This window comes from Ursus arctos, unplaced genomic scaffold (genome assembly GCF_023065955.2).
Source record: "Ursus arctos isolate Adak ecotype North America unplaced genomic scaffold, UrsArc2.0 scaffold_1, whole genome shotgun sequence".
NCBI lineage: Eukaryota > Metazoa > Chordata > Mammalia > Carnivora > Ursidae > Ursus > Ursus arctos.
Window position 1 is genome coordinate 19752210 of NW_026622763.1, and position 23769 is coordinate 19775978.

The window sequence follows — 23769 nt, forward strand, 5'->3', positions numbered from 1 at the left end:
CTGAACTTGGACTGTAAAATTCTTGAGACCAGAAACTGTCTTACTTATCTGTGTAGCCCCAGTGCCTGGCAGTGTCTTGTATATAAGCAGGAACTCAGAACATGTTAATTAAATGAGGTCACACTGAGATCATTTTACCTCTCTCTTTTCATCTTCATCGTCATCAGAGGTTCCTTCTGAATTAAAACTGAGCTGGTGAATGCATGTATAAGTCTACGAAAACTCTAAATCATCACTATAGGAATAACATACGGTATCCTCACTTAAATATTTTTAAGTTAAATCTTATGGCTAGTGAGCAGAAGTGGGGCGTTGGTCTTCTGACATGCTAGATTCCTAACCTTTAATAACCTATTACATGTATATAGTGCTTTAGGTTTTACAAAACCCCTTTTCTAAATCTGCCTTTTAATGAACCTATTCAAGAGCCTTGAAAACTAGTACAAATAGTATGATATACAGATGAGAATAAAACTGAAAAATTTGACCAGGATCACCTACCAATAAGCAAAGCTAGAGATTTAAATTCAACCCTCCTGCATAGGAAGTATGGCTTCTACTTCCTTATCTCTTTTATTTTAAAGTTTTTTAATAGAAAGTTTTGTACCCTTGATACTTAGAATTTATAAGGGATGACCGAGGATGGGAGTAAGTTACAAATTCTTTTTTCTTCTAATGCCTTGGAACTCATTCAGTTTTGTGCATTTTCTAGTATTGATCTATTGATTTTCTCCCACTTTTTTACCTGTGAGCCCTCACTGCATTATGTAACATAACTTTTTAAATTCTATTTTTAGACCGTTAGAAATCCTCTTGACCAAATTAAAGAAGGTAAACGGGAACAGGGGCAGTCCTGACGTGTAGACGCGCTCGTAGGGAGCACTGACACGTGCATCTGCATGCCCTTATGTGCCGTTTCCTTCTCTGTAAGACATGGAAAGTCATTTTTCTTTATTTTGTCTATTTCCTTTTGTTGTCCCTGGTAAAATTATAGTATGCATAATCCAGGGACAAAATCCCCAAAACACAGTGCTGCGTATCTTTCAAGAACTTTGGGCACAAAATGGGGGACAGGACACACTGGTACTGCAGATTCTCATTTCTATTGATTTTATAGAAGGCTTTCTTTGATGTTAGAATAAAATGGTGGTCTTTTTCATATGTGAAGCATACTAATCTAGGTATTAAGGACTTTTTTTTAATCTGTTTCATGTTTGGTACCAAACTAGCTTCTTGATTTTAATGGGTATGAATGAATGATACCTCTTTGGTATTCGGGTTAGAGAGGTAGATTGGAGCAGGTAGGAGGAAGTAAAGTGTGTTTAAAACCTATCTGACTCTATTTCACAGTCACCTCAGCTGCTTTCCCAAACCAGAGCACTGTATCACAAACTAGAGCTGGTTGCCCCAGCAGGTGTCCCAGTCATGTGATTGACGATCTTACAGTCATGCTGGATGAACAGGCACATGTAACTCTGCCCTCTTTTCTTCATTTCTGCTTCACTGCCTTACCCTAGACCAGGCAAATAGGATTCCACCACTACTGAACTGGCGGTGTACTTCTTGCAGTGTTGAAAAGACGCCGTAGATAGGTGGTTGTACTCTGACTCAATGTGCATTTGAAACATTCTTCTTAATAAGTTTGGAATTTTTCTAAGCGCAGCTACTTAAAATGCCTCAGAGTTGTGTGTGTGTGTGCCCACGCATGTGTGTTTCCTAATCTTAAAGTGCAATGTGTTATAAAATAACTGAAGTATATTTTATTCTCGTACTACCTAAGAAGTTACAAGTTCCATTTAGCTCAATTAACACGGAAATTGTGGCCATTCGCTGACTGAAAGAAAATACCAACCCACAGAATGATTTTAGAGAATCTTCCACAAGTGTGCTTCTGGGAGGAATCAATACTTTTTTACTTAAAACCAACTTTGATTTCCTCATTTCCAATACTTTGTGCAGGTTGTTTCTCTGTGGTTTAGGATTATGAATTAAGCAACAAACTCTGTTTCAGTATGAAATTTAATACAAATCTTTCTTGTGTGTTCAGCGGCCATTGCAGTCACTTGGACAGACAGGAAAAAGGTCTAAGGTATAGTAAATATTTTGTGCTGGCATGCCAAGGGCCTTCCTTCATGCTTGATAAATCCTTGTTTTCATACAGCGCTGCATTCAGTTTAGTTTTGTCATATTTTGTTTGGGGCAGAAAGCTTATTTTGTTTTATTTGGGGTTTTTGTCTTGCCTAGTCGCTTTTGTGCATTGCTTTTATATCTTCAATGGTTCTCTATAGAGAAAATGGCTTTCTTACCATTCTTTCGGTTTTGAAATTGGAATTAGTCCCATTCTTGCTATTGCTACAGTTTTCGAAACTGCAGTTGTTTTCACTCTTAACAAAGGGTTTTTGTGATATTTAATGATGTATTTAACTTGCACATTTCACCTACTTTTATACATGGCAGAAATTATAAAGAAACTTAAGAAACTCTAGGGGGCTTTTGGATATGCCCTAGATTTGTGAAATGTAGTGTTAATTTTAAATACTTTTCTTTAGTCAAGCTCAAAGTTAAAGCTAGTTCGGAGCCTTGCAGTGTGTGAAGAATCTCCACCACCCCCTACAGCAGAGATATCACAGGAGAACCAGGTAAAAAAACAAACAAACAAACAAACAAACAAACAAAAACAAAAAACAAAACAAAAAAATTGTTATTTAAAGACATGGTGCAATAACCTGCTTCCTGGAGAGTATTTTTTCATAAGGTTAAATAAAAGTTGTATATGCATGTGTGTGCATTATGTATGTATGTGTTTTCATTCGCTTGTTTTATTTTTAATGAGTGAAACTGATTTCATAATACTTGCCACTGAAGATACAGATGAAAAGGTGGAAAAACCTTGTACTTCAATCTAAGGCTTAGTGCAGTGGCGTCTTTCTGGAAAATGTAGGGATTATATACTTAACTGGGAATAGGGCTTTAAGGGATTATAAATTATTGAAAAGTTATAAAATATTAAAGTAGTACTTAGAGTGAACGTAATTGTGGTGAAATTTGCCCTTTTGATTTTAGCTTTTATAAGTTTGTTAAACACTTAACTGCTTGTGTGTGAAGAGGAGACTACCCAAGACACTGGCTTGATGTATTATTTTACTTATTAACCTGAATGCATGGTGAAGCCAGTTTTCTAGTTAGGTTGGCTGTAATAGTTTAATACTTCTAATTTCTCTTCTGTCTGTGCTTGTAAAATATTGAACAACTGAGGTTCAAGCAAATGGTTCAGTTTGCCTTTTGTTTTCTTTTTAATGCTATGACTTTACTTTTCTGATCATCTCAGCTATGCATTGATCTTTGTCTCATGTTACCTTTGGACATTTATACATAAATATCTTAGGAACCTCTACCAATGTTTTCATCAAGTGTGATAACTTTGCCTGTTCATGGTTTGTTTTACTTCTTAAGAGTTTGAGCAGTCTGAAATCTCCTTATATCCCAATAATCCATTTTCAAAGAATTGAAGCAACTTCGTGGTTATTTAAGAACTGTGGCTAAAAAGAGAAAGGAAAAAAATGGCCGTGGCAGGTTATACATTTTGTTAAATAAGTTCCAATTGTACATTTATTAATTCAAAAAAAGGCTGTTCAACTTTATCTTGATTGAGAAGCTGTTACCCTGAAAACCCTCCTATAGATACTGAAGATAGCTGTCACATATTTAGGACGTGTTGGGTTCTTTAAAAATACTTCACTTCTTTGTTTCCAAAATACAAGAAAAGGGTGGCTTTGAAAATAAATTATTTATTGTGAATGAAGAATATATACAAATTCGTTTCCTTTGAAATTTGTTCAAGTGTCAGGAACATGGGGTTCAAAATTTGTGATTTTTATTTAAAATTTAACTACATGGTTGGAAGATAGCTGTGTATTCCATAAAGTAGATAGACTTTAGTAATAAAATAATGAACTTTCTAGTAAGAAGCTGAAATATAATCAAAATATTTTATTAAGATTATTGCCTGGAGAACATTTTTAAATGTTAATCTTTGGCTTTTACATGGTTGTTGACAAAGCTAAAGAATTAGGGTACACTTTGGAAGAAATCAATGAAATTTTTTTTAAATAGCAATTTTAAAGGTTATATTGTACAAGTCAGAGTAAACAATACACCTGTACAAGGTGGAGCAGTGGATATTGTAAGGTTTTTTGAAAATTCATTTCTTCATTCTGTTGTCCAAAATATTGCATCATCTTAGCCTCATGGAATTAATCCAAGGACACTGAGGAAATGAGAAGGGTCAGGCATTCATAAGACTGTTAATATGGAAAAAGTACATACTTTTTGAGAAAAAGTGTAATGTGATCTTAGGTTTTATTCAGTTCATTTTAACCTGATCTGAAAAATATTAGAGGGAAAATTCTCACAGTGCTACATAAATATGTCTAGTGAAAATTTATATGAGAAAAAAATAGTATCAAGTGTGTATGTTATATATTAATATATATATTATTGATCAGAGATAATTTTTGTGTTTATATAAAGTTCAGAAAGCTGAGTTTATAGCATGTGAATCATGAATAAGGTATTTATGCCAGAGTTCAGTATTCCACGTAATAGATTCTTTCTCAGTTTCTCTTGGATACAATATTTTTTTTTCTTTTCAGATAATAACCCATTATTATTCTCCCTGAGCAAAAGATATTCCTTTTAGTAGAAAGTTATCTTCTTCCAAGCCTTGAGTTAACTAAATTGCACCTCAACGGGAATTAGAAAATGAACTATTTCTCATAAAATTTGGTAGTATCTAATTCTTGGCAGTAGAGACACTTTACAACTAATAATGCCTGCTTCAGAATGTGATTTTTGAGGAATTAATCTGGAATAAAACTCATTATTCAAAAGGTTGAGAGGCAATTAAAAGAGAGATGTCACTTGTGTCTGATGAGAGCTTGTGAGAGGGAAGTGACCTCAATAACAGATGTCAATGACAGAATGAAGAGTAAAGGAATTACAGCTTCCTATGGAGATGTTGCTATCCTTCCAGTTATTTATAGTCAGAAGAGTTCGTTTAAAAGGACTACTGAGTTTAAAATATGTCTTGTTTATTTGCTACTAAAAACAAGGCTTCTGTGTATGAACCCTACTGGATTTTTAAATACAGTTCATCTTGATAAAATAATTTAATATCTGTAATTAAAATGTAGGGCTTTGGGAAGAGAATTTGGAGAAGAAATCTGATAGTGGAGGTTCCTTTTAGTGAAGGTCTGAATGTGAAATCTTTTCTTCCAACCTGGATTCCATAGATTATTCTTGAGTAGAAGTGGAATGATTAAGTCAGGAAAACTTCTGTAATATCCTACTTCTGAAACATAGTTCTGGGATTCATTTTTAAATACCTGTTTTGCGTTTAGGAATAGAATAAGGAAAGTGGATTAGAAAATGAGTCGTAATGAGAAAAATGACTTACCAGTTGATGAATGTATGACGTTGATTAATACATGAAGTTTAGTAAGCAAGACAAAGGAGGGCATAAAGCAAGTATTCATCATTCTGGTAAAAATTGCCCATGCAGAGCTTTTGCCCTATATTATAAGCACAAATTTGATCTGAGGTAGAATGGGAAGCCAGAAGTAAAAGGAGATAAAAATAGCAGTCAGCAACCCTACAGGGAAAAATACATAAATATATGGTCTGAAATTCTGCCAATATTATTTCAAAAAAAATTATTTGGGGGAAAAAAGGTTAATAAAATGCTTGTGGCTGCAAGTTCAACTTCTGAACTTTGTATCCCCTTTGATGTTGACTCATTAGACCTTATTTCCACCACAGCTATCACCCAGAAAATTGAGGTAATTGATCAATGCTTTTCATCACTAAATAGTATCATTTAGTCTACAAATAGATAATACCTCTATCCTTAGTAGAAATGGTCTGGAAGTTATTCTAACTTTATAACTGCCTGAATAAACAGAGCTATGTGGTTTTTTTGTTTGTTTGGGTTTTTTTTTTTGGTTACCTTTTTAGGCTATGTGAATTCATTCCCAATAATTTCTTTGGGTTCTGAAATTACATGTAATGAAATGGAATGTAGAATTCCTTCTCCTTTTCAGTTTTATAGAATATGATTACTTCGAAGACAGTTAAATATTACATACCCAGAAGGAAAGCAATCTTGTTTGAAATCTGTCTAAAACTTTGTGGTGATTGAAGGAGGAACAGTAATGTGTATATCATAAATTAAAAATAATCAATTGTGTGGATTTGGTTTTGGAAAGTTTTCTTTCATTTTTATATGGCAAGAGAACGGAGGAGTATGAGATTATAATGGATACTCAGAAAATTATTTTTTAAGAATTGGCTTGTCACTCATTTCTGCTGTCATGATTGATGATAATTATTACTCTTTTGTTTGGCCCTGGCTTCTCCAGTACAAAAATAGGTTAAGAAGACCTTGCTTCTGACCCTCCAGGGGTTTCACAAGTAGATACCTTCAGAGTAATACGGAAAATATTTATGTTCTCTGAAGTAATTTCGAGGATATGTTTCCATTGATATAGTCAACTCAAAACATTAATTTTAACATTTTCTATCAAGATTTAGATAAAAGTGAAAAATTTTAACTTGTATTCCAGTTTGAAGAATCTGATTGGATAATATAAAAATCTTTGTCCCTTTCCTCCTCTGTACAGTTTTGTGTTACTCAAAAAATAAAAATGTGTGGTATTAGCTAAATTGCTTTATATTTTCATTTATAACTGATTTTGCCTTCCAACAGGAGAAAATTCAGATCCAGTTAACGCAATCATTTGAAAAAGAGGAGAAGCCCTCAAAAGATGAAGCAGAAAAAGAAAAAGCCAGTGATAAGTTGCCCAGAAAAATGTTATCAAGAGGTTTGCCATTTATTTCTGTGTTTTCAAACAAAATTTTAATTTTAACATCAATAATTCCATCCTTTAGCCCCAGAAAAAATAAAAATAGTATATCTGTAGTGAGAATGCTAACAGAACAGACTGAAGGATGATAAAATATTTGCTCATCTGGGCAAAATGGCATAACACCAATCAACATCAGTAAGATGCTTCAGCCAAAAAACTGCAACATATGCCAGAATCCCTAAGGCAGGTAACTGTCTTGACCTCTTACTGGTCTCTCCTAATGAAACTGGAATCACTATAATTTGAATACTTGATTCCACTAAAAATAATACTACTCTTTAATTCTTTATGGTACAGTGATCTGATGCCAAAATATTCAGTATCCAGTAAGAATATTCTTGGAAACCCAGAATGTTTATCTTTCATAATCAGTTTCAAGGAACTCTACCATCATCCAGCATTGCAACTCAATGCTTCTTCGATTTATAAACCCAGTTACATTGGCTGGTATTATAAACAGCATAAGTATATTACATTTAGGGGGAAGAACTTAAACATGCAAAACTATGCATGCATAGTCTGGAAAACTATTTTGAAAGCAAGCCTTTGATGATAGACCTGATCAAATCTAATTAAATATTCTTTCAGAACTAGAATTCCTACCTACCTCCAAATTATTGCCTCTGCTTATATTCATAACTGAACTAAGCTGTCTTAATTTGCACTAAATGTAGGTGATTATTTAACTCACTCTGATTTTTCACTCAGGGAGGCATTTTTATTCGTCAGAATTGTTATGTATATAAAAGGGTCTTTAAAGAATTTAGAGTAAATTAAACTGGCACATGTGAGAAAAAAATTTTAAGAACATGCATGTACATGCAGTTATGTAAATCAATGTCATGTTTATTATATGAGAGTAGAAAGCTTGTGGTCGTCTGAGTTCATCATAAATTCCCTTTTCCTAATTTGTCAAACTATTTCCCATGTGGGGCATCTCATTTTATTTAAGATATGCATCATGTGTGAAAGGGAAAGGGATTTGTTTTCAAACAGCTTTATACTGGGTTTTTGTGTTGTTGTTTTTTAGATTCCAGTCAAGAATACACTGATTCAACTGGCATAGATCTACATGAATTTTTAGTAAATACATTAAAAAACAATCCCAGGTAAAAATTAAATTTATAAGGTTTACATTGCTTAGAGTACCATAATTTTGCTATGTTTGTTTTCATTACTGAGTTAGAATATTAGAATAAGATTGCAGTGTTTGAAGTACACCAGAAACATTTTAGTTTCTTACGACTGAGACGTTGTTGGTCTACAATATGCACATGTATAAATAGTTCTTTGCATTATTCATGTCCCATGATATAAAAATAATTAATCCTTTTTGTAGGAATTTTTGGAAATACAGAATCACCAAGATATTTTGGCTCTTAATTGAGGTAGACAGGTAATCATTAATCATGAAAAAGGAAAAGAAAAAACTTCCCTCATCATAATATTCTCAACCACATAAGAACTTGGTGTATTCATTTATAATGAGTTTTTGAGCTTAGCTAAATGCAGAATTTTTGTTCCTTCTTACTTATTAACCTTCAACCCATAGATTTTTAAGGTCCTTATGTGGGTCAGTGTGACACCCCTGTGTTGCCAGGGTACTAATGAATAGAATCTAACTTTCTGGCAGGTCATTGACCCCTTTGTGGCATCCTCCCCACAAAAAGGCTTGTCTACAAAATATCTGACAAACACGTTCATGGGGTAGAAGACTCCAGGGTTGAGAACCCCTACTCTAGATGTTAGCTTCCTGAAGTGATAGTTAACATACACTAAAATGAAAATAAAACAGTTTCTTTCGGTATATGTACATGGAAGAAAACAGGAATAATTCTCTTTAGTCTCACTGAGGCTTATGTCATCCTTCCAGATAACCTTTATTTTCATTCAGCATTTATTGTAGTCAGTATCATCTTGGTTTTCTAGTTTACATTTAACATAAATGCCAAAAAAAGAACCACCGAAATGAAAAGTGGTCTCCTTGTAAAAAGGGCTGAAGGACTATATAGTATGGGGTTAGAGATAAGACAAGTCTACATGACTTATTTTTTTCTTCAGTTCAAGTTGATTCCTCAGTGGTCCCAATAGAATAATTAATTCATCGGTTCATTGAACAGGCATTTACTGAGCATCTGTCATGTTCCAAGCATTGTGCTAAAAACATTGTAGATATAAAGATAAAGAAGATATCATCTCTACCCTAAAGTATTCACCATCTCTGAGCTAGAAAAATACACTTGCTATATAATTAAAATAGAGTTCATGTGTGGGGAGCCTGCTTCTGCTTCTCCCTCTGCCTGCCACTCTGACTGCTTGTGTTCTCTCTCTCTCTCTCTCTCTCTCTCTCTGTCAAATGAATACATAAAATCTTTTTAAAATAAAATAAAATAGAATTGATGTTGTAAAGTAAGTTTTTGGAGTTTGTAAAAATCCAGGGAGGAGGCCTCAATCTCTTTTTGAAAAGATATGGGAAGGCTTCACTGAAAATATATGCCTGAGCTGAGCCTTGAATTCACCGTGCTTTAAGTAGAAGCTGTCCATATAGAGAAGCATGAGAAAGGCATTCTAGATAGATAACACGTGCATTGACAAGACACAGTAGTGTGTGAGATTGTACGTTCTGGCTCCAGCAGGGAGACATGTGGCAAGTGATTGTAGAAAGTGATGGGGAAGGTGTTGGTGAGGTATGAAGACAGCCCATTTCCATTTGTCCTTGACCTAAGATTGTACTCATTGTTAATGAGTCCCAGTGAATGTGGAGTGCTACTGGGAAGCCAGAGATGCTAAAAAGATCTTTAAGACAGTAATGAACAGTGAAAAATAGTCTTCCTTGAAATGCCAGTAGTGTACCATTTAAGAAGTACTGAGTATGACATGCTAAGTTGAGGAATAATTAATGGATTTCGAATAGGGTAATGCCATAATCAGATGTGCATTTTAGAAAGATTACTTTGGCAGTGAGGGGCCAATACCGTAAACAAGGAGTGCGGCTAGGAGACCATAGGGAAGAATAGAGAGGAAAGGACATGTTTGAAAAGTATTGAGGAAGTACCATGGTAGTGGTGTGATACAGTAAAACAGAATAGCTACTAAATTTCTGGCTAGGCTGACAGTCCCATTAATTGAGAGGGTGGGTAAGGAGCAGTCCTGAATGAAAATGGACATGTTCTGTTATAAAAAAAAAGTATAGTTTGAGGTCCTGATGGAAAAATCAGGAGATGAGATCTGTCCAAAATTAAAAGGCTCTGGTTTTCAAGTACTTGAACCTGACTCAAGTAATAGATTCGGGAGTCATTGTAGAGATGAAGCTTGGAGATGAAGCTTGAGGAGGCTGTGTTTGCCCTGAAAGATGGAGTAAATGATAAGGACAAAATTCTGTGGAAAGACAGCATAGAGAAGGTAGATGAGAAAGGAAGAGACTAATTCTTAAAAGCAGAACAATCATGACAACATTTGTCTTAGTTAGCTGGGGCAGAGGGTGGTGGCCTGGGTGGCTCAGTCATTTAAGCCTCTGACTCTTGATTTCTGTTCAGGTCATGATCTCAGGGTCATGAGGTCAAACTCTTGTTGGGCTCCACACTGGCTATGGAGCCTGCTTGAGATTCTCTCTCTCTCTTTCTCCCTCTCCTGCTGTCATTCCCCCCTCCTCCCCTACCCTGCCTTCTCCCTCTCTCTCTCTTTCAAAAAAAAAAAAAAAAAAAAAAGTTAACCAGGGGGTCAGAAGCCAGGAGCTGTTTCATGAAAGATAAAATAACACAGAGACTTGACTTGAATATAGAAGTACCAACTAGCCCATTAGGTTGAGAAATTAGGAAATTGCTGGCTCTTTTAATAAATTGTTTCATTTGGGTTGGGACAGTGGAAACCAGAACTCAGTGAGTTGAGGAATAAGGGGGAAGGTAGGAAACACATAGCTAATTTCCATAAAACAAAATAGGATGCTAGAAAGGCAGATCTTTCCTCTGAACCTGTAGGAGAGACCTCAGTAAGGACAATTAGAAATCTATTTTTATACATCCCAAAATATTTTTCTATTGTACAGTTCTCTGTTTCCTTCTACAAATGCAAAAGTTTTAAAGTTACCTGCATATATATTTTTTAACTGTACAATTTAATGGTTTTATTATACCCACAGGTATGTACAGCCATCAGTACAATTTTAGAATTTTTTCATCATTCCAAAAAGAAACCCTGTATTCTTTAGCTATCACCTTCCTATGCTTTGAGCTCTAATCTGCTTTATATCTCTATAGATTTTGCTGTTTTAGATCTCTCATGTGAATGAAATCATGTGGACTGGCTTCATTCACTTAGCATAATATTTTCAAGTTTCATCCATGTTGTAGCATGTATCAGTACTTTATTTTTTTTCTGTGTGTGCATTTATGTTTGAATAAACATGTAAGTGAATAATTCATGTAATGGCTAGTGTGTAAGTTATTACTAATGTCAGTGTGGTTTAGAAAGTTGTAGCAAATGTTAAATTTTGTGAACAATAAGATTTGCTTAATTAATGACTCGTGTTCTCTTGATGAAACACACACTTAATTGCCAGGTATACATCGTACAAAAGTAGTATGACAAGTTTCCACTAAAACTTTCAAGATTCAGTATTGCCCAGAGAGTTCATCTACATTTTGAGCAGATGTATTTTTAGTAGTATAAAAATTCAGTGTTTCATTTCAAAATTTTTCTTCTGATCATTAAATCTTTATCTTATTCTCAGCCAAATAAATAAACTTAGCTTCAAATGTAGAATAGTTTATCTGGAATTCTTATTGCAAAAGATATTTCCAGAGGCTATGCTAACTAGTCATTGCTGAATTAGAACCTAAGAACCTAAAGTTGACTTTGATAGAAATTATACTCAGTGACATGATCTTCTACCTATTTTTGTATTGATTTTATACCCATTTTGTGTAAATTCCATGTGTAGTCAAGAAATATGGATAATATAGGCAACTGTGTTGCATAACTAATGGAGAGGAGAAAGTTTGGATTAATCCTGAGAAGGGCTATTTTAAAAGTAATTTGGTTTGCTCTGGGGAATGTTATATAATAGTTTTATTTTCCAAAAATTGCTTTTATTGGAAGTAATGTTTATTTTATTTCTTACCTGTTGGAAATGTTTGGCCAAGCTCATATGGAATATTGGGAAAGGGGTGGTCAGATAGAAGCATTATTGTTTTCTGGTTTTTTTATTTGCCACTGGTATACCAGCTGTGTACAGTTTCTCTAAAGTTATTTCTGGTATAATGCCTAGAACACTGAGAACTGAAAGGTTCTTGCCGCTTCACTTTAACTTTAGCTAATAGCTTATTGACTGGTTTGTTTGAGATCGCTGTTCTTATTTTTTAAATAATAGCATACATTGGTTCCCTTTAAAAGAGTATACAATAATTTCAATAAGTATGCCCACATTTAGGTTACGCATTAGGAAAAGTAATTTGTGGACCTGTTAGTTTGAGTCCTATATGCAGTGCTTCTCTAAAGGGTTATTAATTTTTTAACTTATAATCATTACCAAAATATATAACCTTGATTACATATTGCAGGAAGCATGTACTAATTAGTGGATAAATCTTAAGAATTTAGGAAGATTACCAGCCTTATTTTTCTAACAAGTTGTACCTCTTAGTAACTAAGAGTTCAGTAAACTAAGCAGGGAGACTTAGTTTAAATAGTACGCGGTCCAGATAATGATAAAAAATCCTCTGCAATCCGTAGATCTACATGTGAAAGAAAAAAAAAGCCTGAATTTTTATCAGTGGCTAGTAAAATTGTTAGAATTTTTTCTATATTGAAGACAACAGAAATTTCTTTTCAGTGGCAATATATTCACTGAAGAACATTCCACAGATCTTTTGCCTACTGTTCAAAAACAGAAAACCATTTTTTTTTTTCTATCTTGTCTGATACAAGTATTCCTAACTTGGCTTCCCCACCCACCCCCGCTTCTGTTTGCATGATAAATGTTTTTCCATCCCTTCACTTTAAATCTGCATGTGTCCTTAGGTCTGAAATTAGTCTCTTGTAGACAGCATATAGATGGATCATGTTTTTTTAATCCATTCATTTAGCCTATGTCTTTTGATTGAAGCATTTAGTCCACTTACATTTAAAGTAATCATTGGTAGGTGTACTTAAGTAAGGTGTACTTAAAGCTATTTTGTTACTTGTTTTCTTGTTTTATAGTCTCTGTTCATTTCTTCTTCTCGCAGCTCTCTTGTTTGATGAGTTTCTTCAGTGTTATGCTTTGATTCCTTTCTCTTTTTTATGTGTGCATCTGTTGTAAATTTTTGATTTGTGGTATACTGTTATGTTCGTATATAACATCTTATGCACATAGCAGTCTATATGAAGTTGATGGTTGCCTAAGTTTGAACACTTAAAAGCACTAAATTTTTACTTCCCTCCCCCATGTTTTATGTATTGATACCACATTTTACATCCTTTCATTTTGTGTATCCCTTGCCTGATTTTTGTAGATATAATTTATTTTACCACTTGTGTGTAATACTGGCTTTATTAATGATTAATCTACTACCTTTCTTATATGTTTGCATTTACCTGTGAAACAGAAGACCAACTTGAAAGTACCATTTCATGAATGCTTAATAAATTGCCTTCCTCAGAGTCCTTTTTTTTAAAACAATAAGTATATAAAATACATCAGGAAAGTTAAAATTATTTCATCTCAATACACATTGTACTCGGGGTCTTATAGTTACATTAATAAGTCCTTTTGTGGGGGGAGCCCTCTGAAGTAAAAACTTCCCAACCTCCCCAAAAAATTTCAGGGAAAAAATATTAAAAGACTTTATGAGTGAAATAATTTGATTAACAGATTCCATGCAGATACATTTGTTGAGCTCCTCTATATAGTCCAAATAACTATACAATAATAATTGTGATAAATACTTTTAAAGAAAGTGTGAAAGAAGCGGGTTCTAAGAATATAGGAAGTTGTTCTAGACAAAGGAAACAGCATGTTCAAGTAACCAGAGACAGGAAGGAGTTTGGCAAGTACAGAGATAAGGCAAAATGATAAGAGTTTTGTGATTAAGGGGCAGAAGATGAGGCTGAAGAGGTAGATAAATGTAGGCCCCACTACAGATGCTTATTTCTAACCTAAGAGCAATGGGAAGCCTGTGATAGGTACTTAACCAAGGCAGGGGGGACACGGAGAGACAACAGACACCGTTTTAGTAGTCAAGCCAGAGGTCCTGCTTGCTTGGATCCAAGGTGGCAGCAGTGAGAAATAGAAGAAAAGTAGAAGGTAGATAATATTTATAGTAGTAATTAACTGCATAGGAGGATCAGAAAAAGGATTATAGCAGGCCACAGATGCTTCTAGTACAGTATGCTGGGTGAAAGATAGGGCCGCTTACTGAGATGAGCAGTACTAAAGATGAACCAGGGTTGGGGCAGAATTGAATGTTGCTAAAATTTGTGTTAAAATGTAATCCTCTTTTCAGCTTTGGGTTTAAAGTCACCAGGTAGGCATGTTTTTCTCCTGAGTTTTCAACTAATGTAAAAAAAAATATATCAAATATCACTTGGTTTTATGAGACTTCTTTGCAGTGTAGAGGGAGGGTCAAACCCAGGGCCGATGTATAGTATAGACTTTCAGGCAGCTTACGCAGGGGCACCACATCCTCTGTCCTATTAGAGTTAGAGGATACTACTCTGTATTGTTTATTTGAGAGGGAAACATTAACCTTTGGCCTAGTTTTCTTGGTCTCTAAAAATTCAGGGACAGAACTGAATGATCTGTAAAGCTACTTCTAGTTTGAAGATTCTTAGAGTGTTTGTTTGTTTCACATGCACATGAAATTTCCAGTGAGCACAAGAATACTCCTTTGAGCCATGTCCTTGGTATGTGAGCGAGGAGGTCCTTTGGGGAGTATGATACCGTTAATATTCATTCCTGTGTGTGTGTGTTAAATAGGACCCTAGTGGTCAAAGGAGCACATGCAGGTTCTCCCTAGAGTCCTTATTTATTTTTCATGTTGGAAGCCTTGGGTTCTTTTTTATTTTTATGGCAAAAATTTCCAGTCTCAAAAATGTATAATACAAGTTTACAGAATGATTTGAAAAGGCTTCTCCTTCTGAGTTAGAATCAGTAATGTAATTCATACTTCTCTGCTATAATTCCATCTGTGTACTAGCACTAGATTCCCATAGGAGTATTCCTGTTGTTACTGGCATTGCATGTTCTTTAGAGTGCTGTTTCTATAGAGTTCAGGATAACAAAGTTATGAGCCTAACTAAACATGTCTGTGTTCCTGCTATTTCTCAGCTTTATTAAGGAAGTAAAGATTAATGTGCTCTTATTTTCCATGTATCTACAGAACAGACTCCAACATAGTGATACTTAGCAGATCAAAATAGATCTGTTTTAAGAATGGCCACGTGTTGGTAATTGTTGAAGTTGAGTAAAGGCTACATTGAGATTCATTACACGGTTCTCCCTACATTTGTGTTATGTGTGACATTTTCCATAATAAAAAATTAAACTAAAAGTCATCTTTTATTTTTTCTAAACATTACTTTTTTAGAAGTCATGTGTATATTCTGGCATCAAGTTTTGTGATATTCCTCAAAGTGCAGTTTTTAGGGAAAAATTTAACCGTAATAATTCAGTGTTTATGATTATTTCAATGTTAAGTTTTCTATATAAGAGTCTTCATATTTTGTTTCAGGGACAGAATGATGCTGTTGAAATTGGAACAAGAAATTTTAGATTTCATTGGTAATAATGAGTAAGTCCTGACATTTAACAAGAAAACAAATTGTCATCATAGTTCTCCTTGACTTACTAAATCAGTTTTTCTTCTACTTCTAGGTCTCCACGTAAAAAATTTCCCCCAATGACATCTTACCATAGGATGCTATTACACAGAGTAGCCGCTTACTTTGGATTAGACCACAATGTTGATCAGAGTGGGAAGTCTGTCATAGTAAACAAAACTAGTAATACAAGAATGTAAGTATCAACAAATGTAGGCATTTGTTAAGTATGTATGTGACCATACTTTATCTTTCTACAGCACCTCTCATCCGAGGTTTTCCACATTTTAGCAGCTTAATTAAGCATTATGACAACCTTATGTAACAGGGCCAAAAAATACATAAAATGTATTTTAGCGCACTAGATACAAAATGAACCAGTCTAGACTACAATGAGGCAGATCAATGAGGACTGGTTTAAAAAAGCAAAAACAGTGGCGCCTGGGTGGCACAGCGGTTAAGCGTCTGCCTTCAGCTCAGGGCGTGATCCCAGCGTTCTGGGATCGAGCCCCACATCAGGCTCCTCCGCTATGAGCCTGCTTCTTCCTCTCCCACTCCCTCTGCTTGTGTTCCCTCTCTCGCTGGCTGTCTCTATCTCTGTCAAATAAATAAATAAAAAATCTTTTAAAAAAATAAATAAAAAAAGCAAAAACAAGAAAACTTCAGAAGTCGTATCAGTGAAGTTTGAAAACCATTCACTTGGATTTTTTAGTTAATGTAATTTAGATAGCTATGGCCAACCTTAGGTAAATTTGGGGTTTTTTGCTTGTTTGTTTTGTTTTGTTTTTTTTTAATTCAAGTTAGTTAACATAGTGTAAAAAAAATTTTTTTAAGGCAGATTTTGACACCCTCACGTTCAATCAGTCTCCCATCATTTTACCATCCTTTCAACCTCTGGTTTTGCTTCCTTATCCCACAAATCTCAAGAAGGTGGGACTGTTGATTAATACAGTATTATCCATAATGTTGTATCCCTCTTTCAAGCTAAGTTTTTAAGGAGTTAAGAGGAGCCATTTGCTTTAAAAAGTGATAGCTTCATAGTGTTGCTGAACTATATCATCAGTGCTAGTCTTTGGGAGCAGAAGGCCCAATGCGCAGAGGCACGTAAATTTGAACATGTACGCAGCACCTCTTCTGCCTATTTTTAAAACTAATCCTTAGCAACTAGTTGAGTTCAGCTAATATTTATACTTTGGTGGTAATCTGCCTATTGGAAGCATTTTCTATATCAGTTTCATATGTGGTAGCAGTGGGTCTGTGGTAATGAGCAGCAGTCAGCTTCAGACTACATAGATAATGCTAAAATTAATTATTTTTCTGCTTTTCTTGAAGCTATATTTCTCTTGGGGTCTTATCTACGAACCATTCAATTTGCATGGTTGTATTTAATTCACTCACATCACTTCTGTTATAATGGACTTTACTCGTATAGCTGCCATATCATTTACTGGAACAAAGTTGGTTTTCTTCCATTTCGTATAGTATTTTGTCAACTAAATAGATAACAGTGGTGGAACCTCGTATTTTTAAATGTTTGTTCCTACAATTAAAATTAAATTAATGAAGATAGATGTCTTTGAAAAGGATCTTGTCTTTCTTTAGAGATTATATTTTATCTACTGCAAATGTGATCGGATTTAATATTCTTCTACTTGTCCCTTACTCTTTTAAAAATATCCTCATCAATTAGTCTTTTCCCAGTTAGTTATATCATAGCTCAAGTAACCATAAGATGTGAGCTGAATTGAAGGTGAATAGAACTCTAATTCATTTAACCAGTACCTTTCAACATTACTCAGAGCTGCTGGATACCCAACCACATGTACATTAGCAGGCATTTTGTCTGACATTTCGACTGATGACTCTCTAAGGTTTTCGATACAGTGTAACCTCAGTTATTTGAATGCTATGAATGATGTCAAAAAGCTTTAGGATTCTCTTTATCAAAGTCATCAAAAGTTGAGCTAAACACAGATGTTCATGATGTACTTGAAGAATGGATCAGTAGTGTAATCATAACTAGACATTCAGATCATTGAAGTTACACTGTATTCTTATTTTATATCTTCTGGAATATGAGGAAGGTTGTAAATCAGAAAACCTTAGAGATCTGCGCCACATTGAATAAATGCAAACTTACCTTTTCCTCATAGGCAAATTACCCGCTCCAGCCTTGAACCAGTGGTGTTCTGGATGTCAACAACCCGGTGTCCACTGGGGTGTCTCAATGGAGCGGGAAGTTGGCGATTGCAGGGCAGTAATTTCAGGCATCTATAAAAGAAAGAGGTAAGACAGTCTTAAGGTTAGCTGAAATGCCTGCCAATGCCATTCGGTGTGGGAATCCAGCTGCTCTTAGAAAAGTTGCCAGGCCCTAGGTTAAACATTATAGTTGACTTTGGAATAAGAATCTCTCACTCAAGTATAGACTCCTCCAATAAGAAAATATGACTTTGAACAGCTACAAAAATAGTTGATAGAAGTAAGCAGGGCAGTCATGTGACAGAAACAACATACTGCCATCTTCAGAACTAAATAGACAATCTTTCAAACTCTTACTAAAGAAAGCAATCTTTTTCTCATCATTTTGGTCATGAAATTGTTTTTACTCTTTTTATTGTTCTTCTAGTTATGTATATAGCTCTGTGTAGAGATCTGCTCTTCGTTTCACTTATCTGAGTATATTTTAAAGTAGAGATTTCTTCAGCTTACTTAGATAATTCTTATTTTTAAATCTTTTGCATAACTTGACAGGATGTAGAAACAGTACTTTATTAAAAATTCACAAATATTCAGAAGAGTTACTTAAATATTATATATAATGATATATATGTATATTGTCACATTTGCTGAAGATGTCATTACTTAGGTTTATCTGGTTTAGAAATTAGGGTATTCAGAATATATTATGTCACTGTATAATATATATTTAAACTATATGTAAAAATCTACTTGGGTTCAATTAGACTTTCTTTGTCCCTCTAAATATATTTTTATGTATCATGTATTTCAAAAGAATAATTACAATTTTATAATGGGATGTTAAGTCATAAGAGTATTAAATAAATTAATTTATTGAAGCTGACAGTATATTTTAGAAAGTGAAGTTTTACATAATTTTAATTTTCCACAGACCACAACCTTATTATGTCTGTCTTCTGGATCTCATTAGAAAGAACTTGCAACATTTCTGTAGAGGAAAGACCAATCAGCCATTTAATATATTGTTAGGATTTCATAATTATTCCTTTAGGTTACAACTTTAACCTCCAAAAAAAGAACCATTTCTTTTTTAACCTGTTTCGAGTAATATAAAACAAAGATATACCCTGCTGTAGTTAAGAGTAATTGGTAACTTGGTAGCGTTTTGAATGAGCCTCTTGGGTTTTAGGTAATTCAACCACGAAGTATTTTATTACTTTCAATTATGTCACACCAAACCAGGTACTGTAAGAGTGTAACATAAGATGAAGTACTATATACTTTTTTTTTTTTCCTGGAATTTTTTCTTAGATTTGGAGGAGGCAATGCAAAAAGGATAGACTTTGAGACTGACGTACCAGCGCTCCAACTGTGGCTCAGTCACACACTTGCCCTTGACCCTAGACAATAGGTTAAGCCATTTGAACCTCAGTTTTTTTCAGTAATATTTATAATAATAACAAACTTCTCTTGAGTGTTTACTGTTTTAAGTGCTGTTCATCTGTTAATTCATTTCCTTTTCAGAGCAAGCCTATCAAGTAGGTATACTATAATTCAATTTATAAATGAGGAAACTCGAGAACAGAAAGGTTAAGTAATTTGTGTACATCCTGAAGCAACTAAAGTGGTAAAGCTGAATATTTGAACCCAAGCAGTCTGATTCCAGAGCCCACGGTGTATTTTTCATAATGGCCTTTCAATTGTAACATAAGGTAGTTAATATTTTCTCATAAGATTGTTATGAAGAGTAAATGAGATAACACAAGTATTAATTATTAGTGGCACCAGCAAGTGGTAATTTTTTTTATTGCTTTGATTACTTTACATAAAATGTTGTATTTAACTTTTCTGTAAATAATGTGTACTATCTCTTCTGTTCCCTTGGGGTTTTTTTAGACCTGATCAGAAATTCAATGAACATATTAAGGATGATAAAGGTGAAGATTTTCAGAAACGATATATCCTCAAGAGAGATAACTCCAGCTTTGACAAAGATGATAACCAGGTAATCTGTGACAATTGCAGCTTTTTTCTAGGTGCAGGACTTATACCAGTGGATCATTTTCCCAAGAATTAATTGTCCTTGTTTCTTTAGATGAGAATACGTTTGAAAGATGACAGAAGAAGCAAATCTATAGAAGAAAGGGAAGAAGAGTACCAGAGAGCTAGAGACAGAATATTTTCCCAAGATGTATGTACTGACTTACATTTAGATCTCATTGTTAGGATATATGCTAATTGTGTTATAGGAACTCATTCCTTCTATCATCTATTGATCATTTATTTGTAACCATATTTGGTATGTAATAAGTCACTTGTTAGAAATATTGAGATCTGTCTTATATTAATAATTTAATACCTTATAAAATGCTACATTGCAGCAGTTATATAAATATTTCAAAAGTTGCATGCAGACAGACTACAGGAACAGTGTATCAGACTGAGTATATAGTTTGTATAATTTTTTTTTCTTCCAGACTTCTCACAGACTTGAGATTTTAAGAACATTGGTCATAGTCTACAAAATCACGTACTCTAAATTCTTCTTGGTAGTAGACTTTTCTCGATAAGTAACCTCTTTCTTCTTTTAAAATAAAACTAATTAGGAGCACCTGGGTAGCTTCGTCAGTTAAGAGTCGATCTCTTGATCTAGGTTCAGGTCTCGATCTCAGAGTTATGAGTTCAAGCCCCGCATTGAGCTCTACACTGAGTGTGGCACCTACTTTTAAAAAAATAAATAAAACTAATTAATTTTTAGATTCTATTTGTTTTCTACTTTTAAGTGATTATTTGAAAGAAATCTTTCAAGTGCCTGATTATTTTATACGTGTATTTGAGAAGAGATTCTGTTTGGTTTTACCAGTGTCTATTAAGTACCCATTCTGTATGGTACTAGGTATTATTCAAGGATATATGAATGTATGTAATTTGTGTTAACACTGCCAGAGATAGAAATTTCCTCAATATTAAAAAAACAAAGAGTAACATTAACATCTAAACTATCAGTTAATATTCATACAAACCTTATTGAACACCAATAGTACATGCTATGCTGGGCACTGAAGGACATATCCATGAACAGTACAAATAATTTATCCCCCAAACAATCCTATATATGATAGATACTATCACTGTTTGTATTTTACAGATAAGGAAACTGAGTTCTAGGAGGATAAGTAAAATAGCAAAAGATTGTGTAGCTAGAAAATAACAGAGTTGAGATTTTAGCCCAGGTCTGCTGCACTCAGAGCCTAAACTAGATGTATTTCTCTCTCTAGTTTATGAAGTCTCTATCCTGATAAATAGCCAGGTAATGACAATATGGTGTATGATTTGTACAGAGACATGAAGGTAAAATAAAGGACACAGCTGAGAAGCACCACAAACCAGAACTGAGGAGTGAGGGGGAGAGTTAGCTTCCAAGAGGAGACCCAAAGGAATCCTCCAAGTAGAGGGTCAGTATATGCAGAGGCCCAGAGATAAAGGAGAACTTGACAGATAAGGAATTAAAAGATCAAAGAAGCTGGGCTATAGCCTAGGTAACAGAGGAAGTGAGGAAATTTTAGATTAGAGAAATAAGCAGGAAGCAGATGACTTGACCATGAAAGCTGCTTAAGGTTGTTGGGCTTTTAGTTAGAGCAGGAGTCAGCAAACTTTTTCTGTAAAGGGCCAGATAATTAGTATTTTAGGCTTTTAGAGCCATGCAGCCTTGTTTGCAACAACTCACATCTGCCTTTTTAATGTGAAAGCAGACCTAGAAAATACATAAATGAATGGGCATGGCTGTGTGCCAGTAAAACTTAATTTGCAAAAATAGGTGGCTCACCATGCTTTGCCGACCCCTGTGCTAGAACATCAGGGAGCTATGGAGGGAAGAGGTGTGATGAGATTGACATTTTAGAGAGACTGCTGTGGCTTCTGTTATTTAAATTGGATGAAAGGCAAAAACTGGTTAGAAGACTGTTGTAATAATACAAGGAAAAATGGTGGTTCCCTGAGCTAGGTTAATAGCATTAGAAGAGTTTGGCTATGAGCTGCGTTGAGGTATAGCTGCTTGTTCATTACTACAGCCACAGCCAAAGCACAGGTGATCAAAGTATTTGTTGAGTGAATGAGATAGAATCTACAGATTGGTGTATACCTTCAGTATATAATCATGAAAATGGGTTCACTTGTTTGGAAGAGAATATTTGAATTTCAGATTAATCTCTACCACAAAAACGAATGGCTTCAGGATGTATATCTGTTAAAAGAATGCATAGTGTCTCCAAGCCAGAAATAATTTCATTATCATTTATTTGTGTATCCTTATCACCATTTTGGATTTGTGGGCAGGGTGGGTGATACTTTTTCAATATTATTACATATGATTTTGATTGTCATCATTAGTTTACAGATGCATGATTATTTGACAAAAGCTCAATTTTTTATATCTATTCTTTCTTTCTAGTCCCTGTGTTCCCAAGAGAATTATATTATTGACAAAAGGTGAGGGCATTTTTAACATTTGTTTGTTAACTATCTGACTGATGCTAATAAAAATAAAAATGTCTTATTAAAATGCCAACAGAATCCAAGACGAGGATGCTAGTAGTACCCAGCAGAGACGTCAGATATTTAGGTATTGGAAACATGTTTTCATGCTGTATTGAAAAATCAAAGCATTTGCTTCTCTATTCTTTCCCGTTTTGTTCCTATTAGCTTCTCAAAGTTGTATTTCTAAATTACAGAGTTAATAAAGATGCTTCAGGGAGATCAACAAATAGCCATCAAAGCAGCACTGAGAATGAGTTGAAGTATTCTGAACCACGACCGTGGAGCAGCACGGATTCTGATAGTTCTCTCCGAAACTTCAAGCCTGCTGTAACCAAAGCCAGCAGCTTCAGTGGAATCTCAGTCCTGACAAGAGGTGATAGTTCTGGGAGCAGCAAAAGCATAGGCAGGCTTTCAAAAACAGGTATAAATATTTGTCTAGAACTGTACAATCAGATCATTAGTTTCCTTATTGTTGTCTTACCTCTTTATCTATCATGTGGCTTCTGCAGTTATCCTCACATATAAAATTCTTACCAGCAGTGCATTGAGCACCTCCACAGTACTTAAGAGGTAATATATGTATCAATATTAGGTTTCATTTTCTGCTGGAGAGAGATTTACTAACATCAATTAAAGTAAAAATTCTCTGTTGTGACATAAACTTAATCAAGTTAGTTCAGTGAAATGTCATCTCTTGTTTGAGTCCCCAGAGGTGGTTGGAAATTCTTCATTGCTTATTTGCAATTGGAAGGCGCGGTTTCTCACCTAGGATTATTTAACAGCGATTGCATTTTCAGCTCATACTATCAGTTATTGATTGCATTTTTCATGACAAAGTCCTTCCTTTGCCATTCAAAAAATCAGTAAAATTGTCAAGTTTCTGAGGAATTTTGAAACTAAGGAAAAATAACGTGATGTAATTATTGTGAATGAGTAAAAATTTTAGTAACGTCCTCATTTTCTTAGTTTCTTTGCTTTTACAATGCCTTACATTTAGGCTCATACATTTTCTCTTCACCTTCACCAACTGGGTTCAGTACTAAAGAAGTTCACGTCTCTTAGAATCCTTATAGATCTTCATTTTTATCCCAAAATAAGCATTGAAAGTTAGCAGAAATGGCTGTCTATCTTTAGCCTGTTGGGGTTAGCCTAGACATATGGTATTGTACAAATAACAAAGGGAGAGATTAGAAAATAGCCAAGTATTTTTTTTTAAACCTTTTCTATAGTCAGTGCTTTAAATTGTTAAGGCTTATGAATTGCACTTGTCACCTTTTCAGCTTATAATATGGATATTAAAAATGTGTTAGTGTAT

The 23769-nt window shown here is 34.5% G+C and overlaps 1 protein-coding gene across 21 annotated transcripts in view; it reads left to right on the top strand.

Moving 5' to 3' along the window:
• R3HDM1 (R3H domain containing 1) overlaps nt 1–23769 on the top strand; it is a 195761-nt gene that overhangs the window by 82823 nt on the left and 89169 nt on the right. For 12 of the 21 annotated variants that reach the window (XM_044388238.3, XM_048214543.2, XM_048214549.2 and 9 more), the window contains 11 exons: nt 2048–2089; nt 2550–2639; nt 6764–6878; nt 7954–8032; nt 15632–15691; nt 15775–15915; nt 19815–19923; nt 20014–20109; nt 22369–22406; nt 22489–22539; nt 22649–22875. In XM_044388238.3, the coding sequence (XP_044244173.2) occupies nt 2048–2089; nt 2550–2639; nt 6764–6878; nt 7954–8032; nt 15632–15691; nt 15775–15915; nt 19815–19923; nt 20014–20109; nt 22369–22406; nt 22489–22539; nt 22649–22875 (1048 nt within the window). Of the gene's footprint in view, nt 1–2047; nt 2090–2549; nt 2640–6763; nt 6879–7953; nt 8033–15631; nt 15692–15774; nt 15916–19814; nt 19924–20013; nt 20110–22368; nt 22407–22488; nt 22540–22648; nt 22876–23769 lie in introns of those variants that run through there. The other 9 variants (XM_057316255.1, XM_048214552.2, XM_048214545.2 and 6 more) reach the window with 2 other exon arrangements.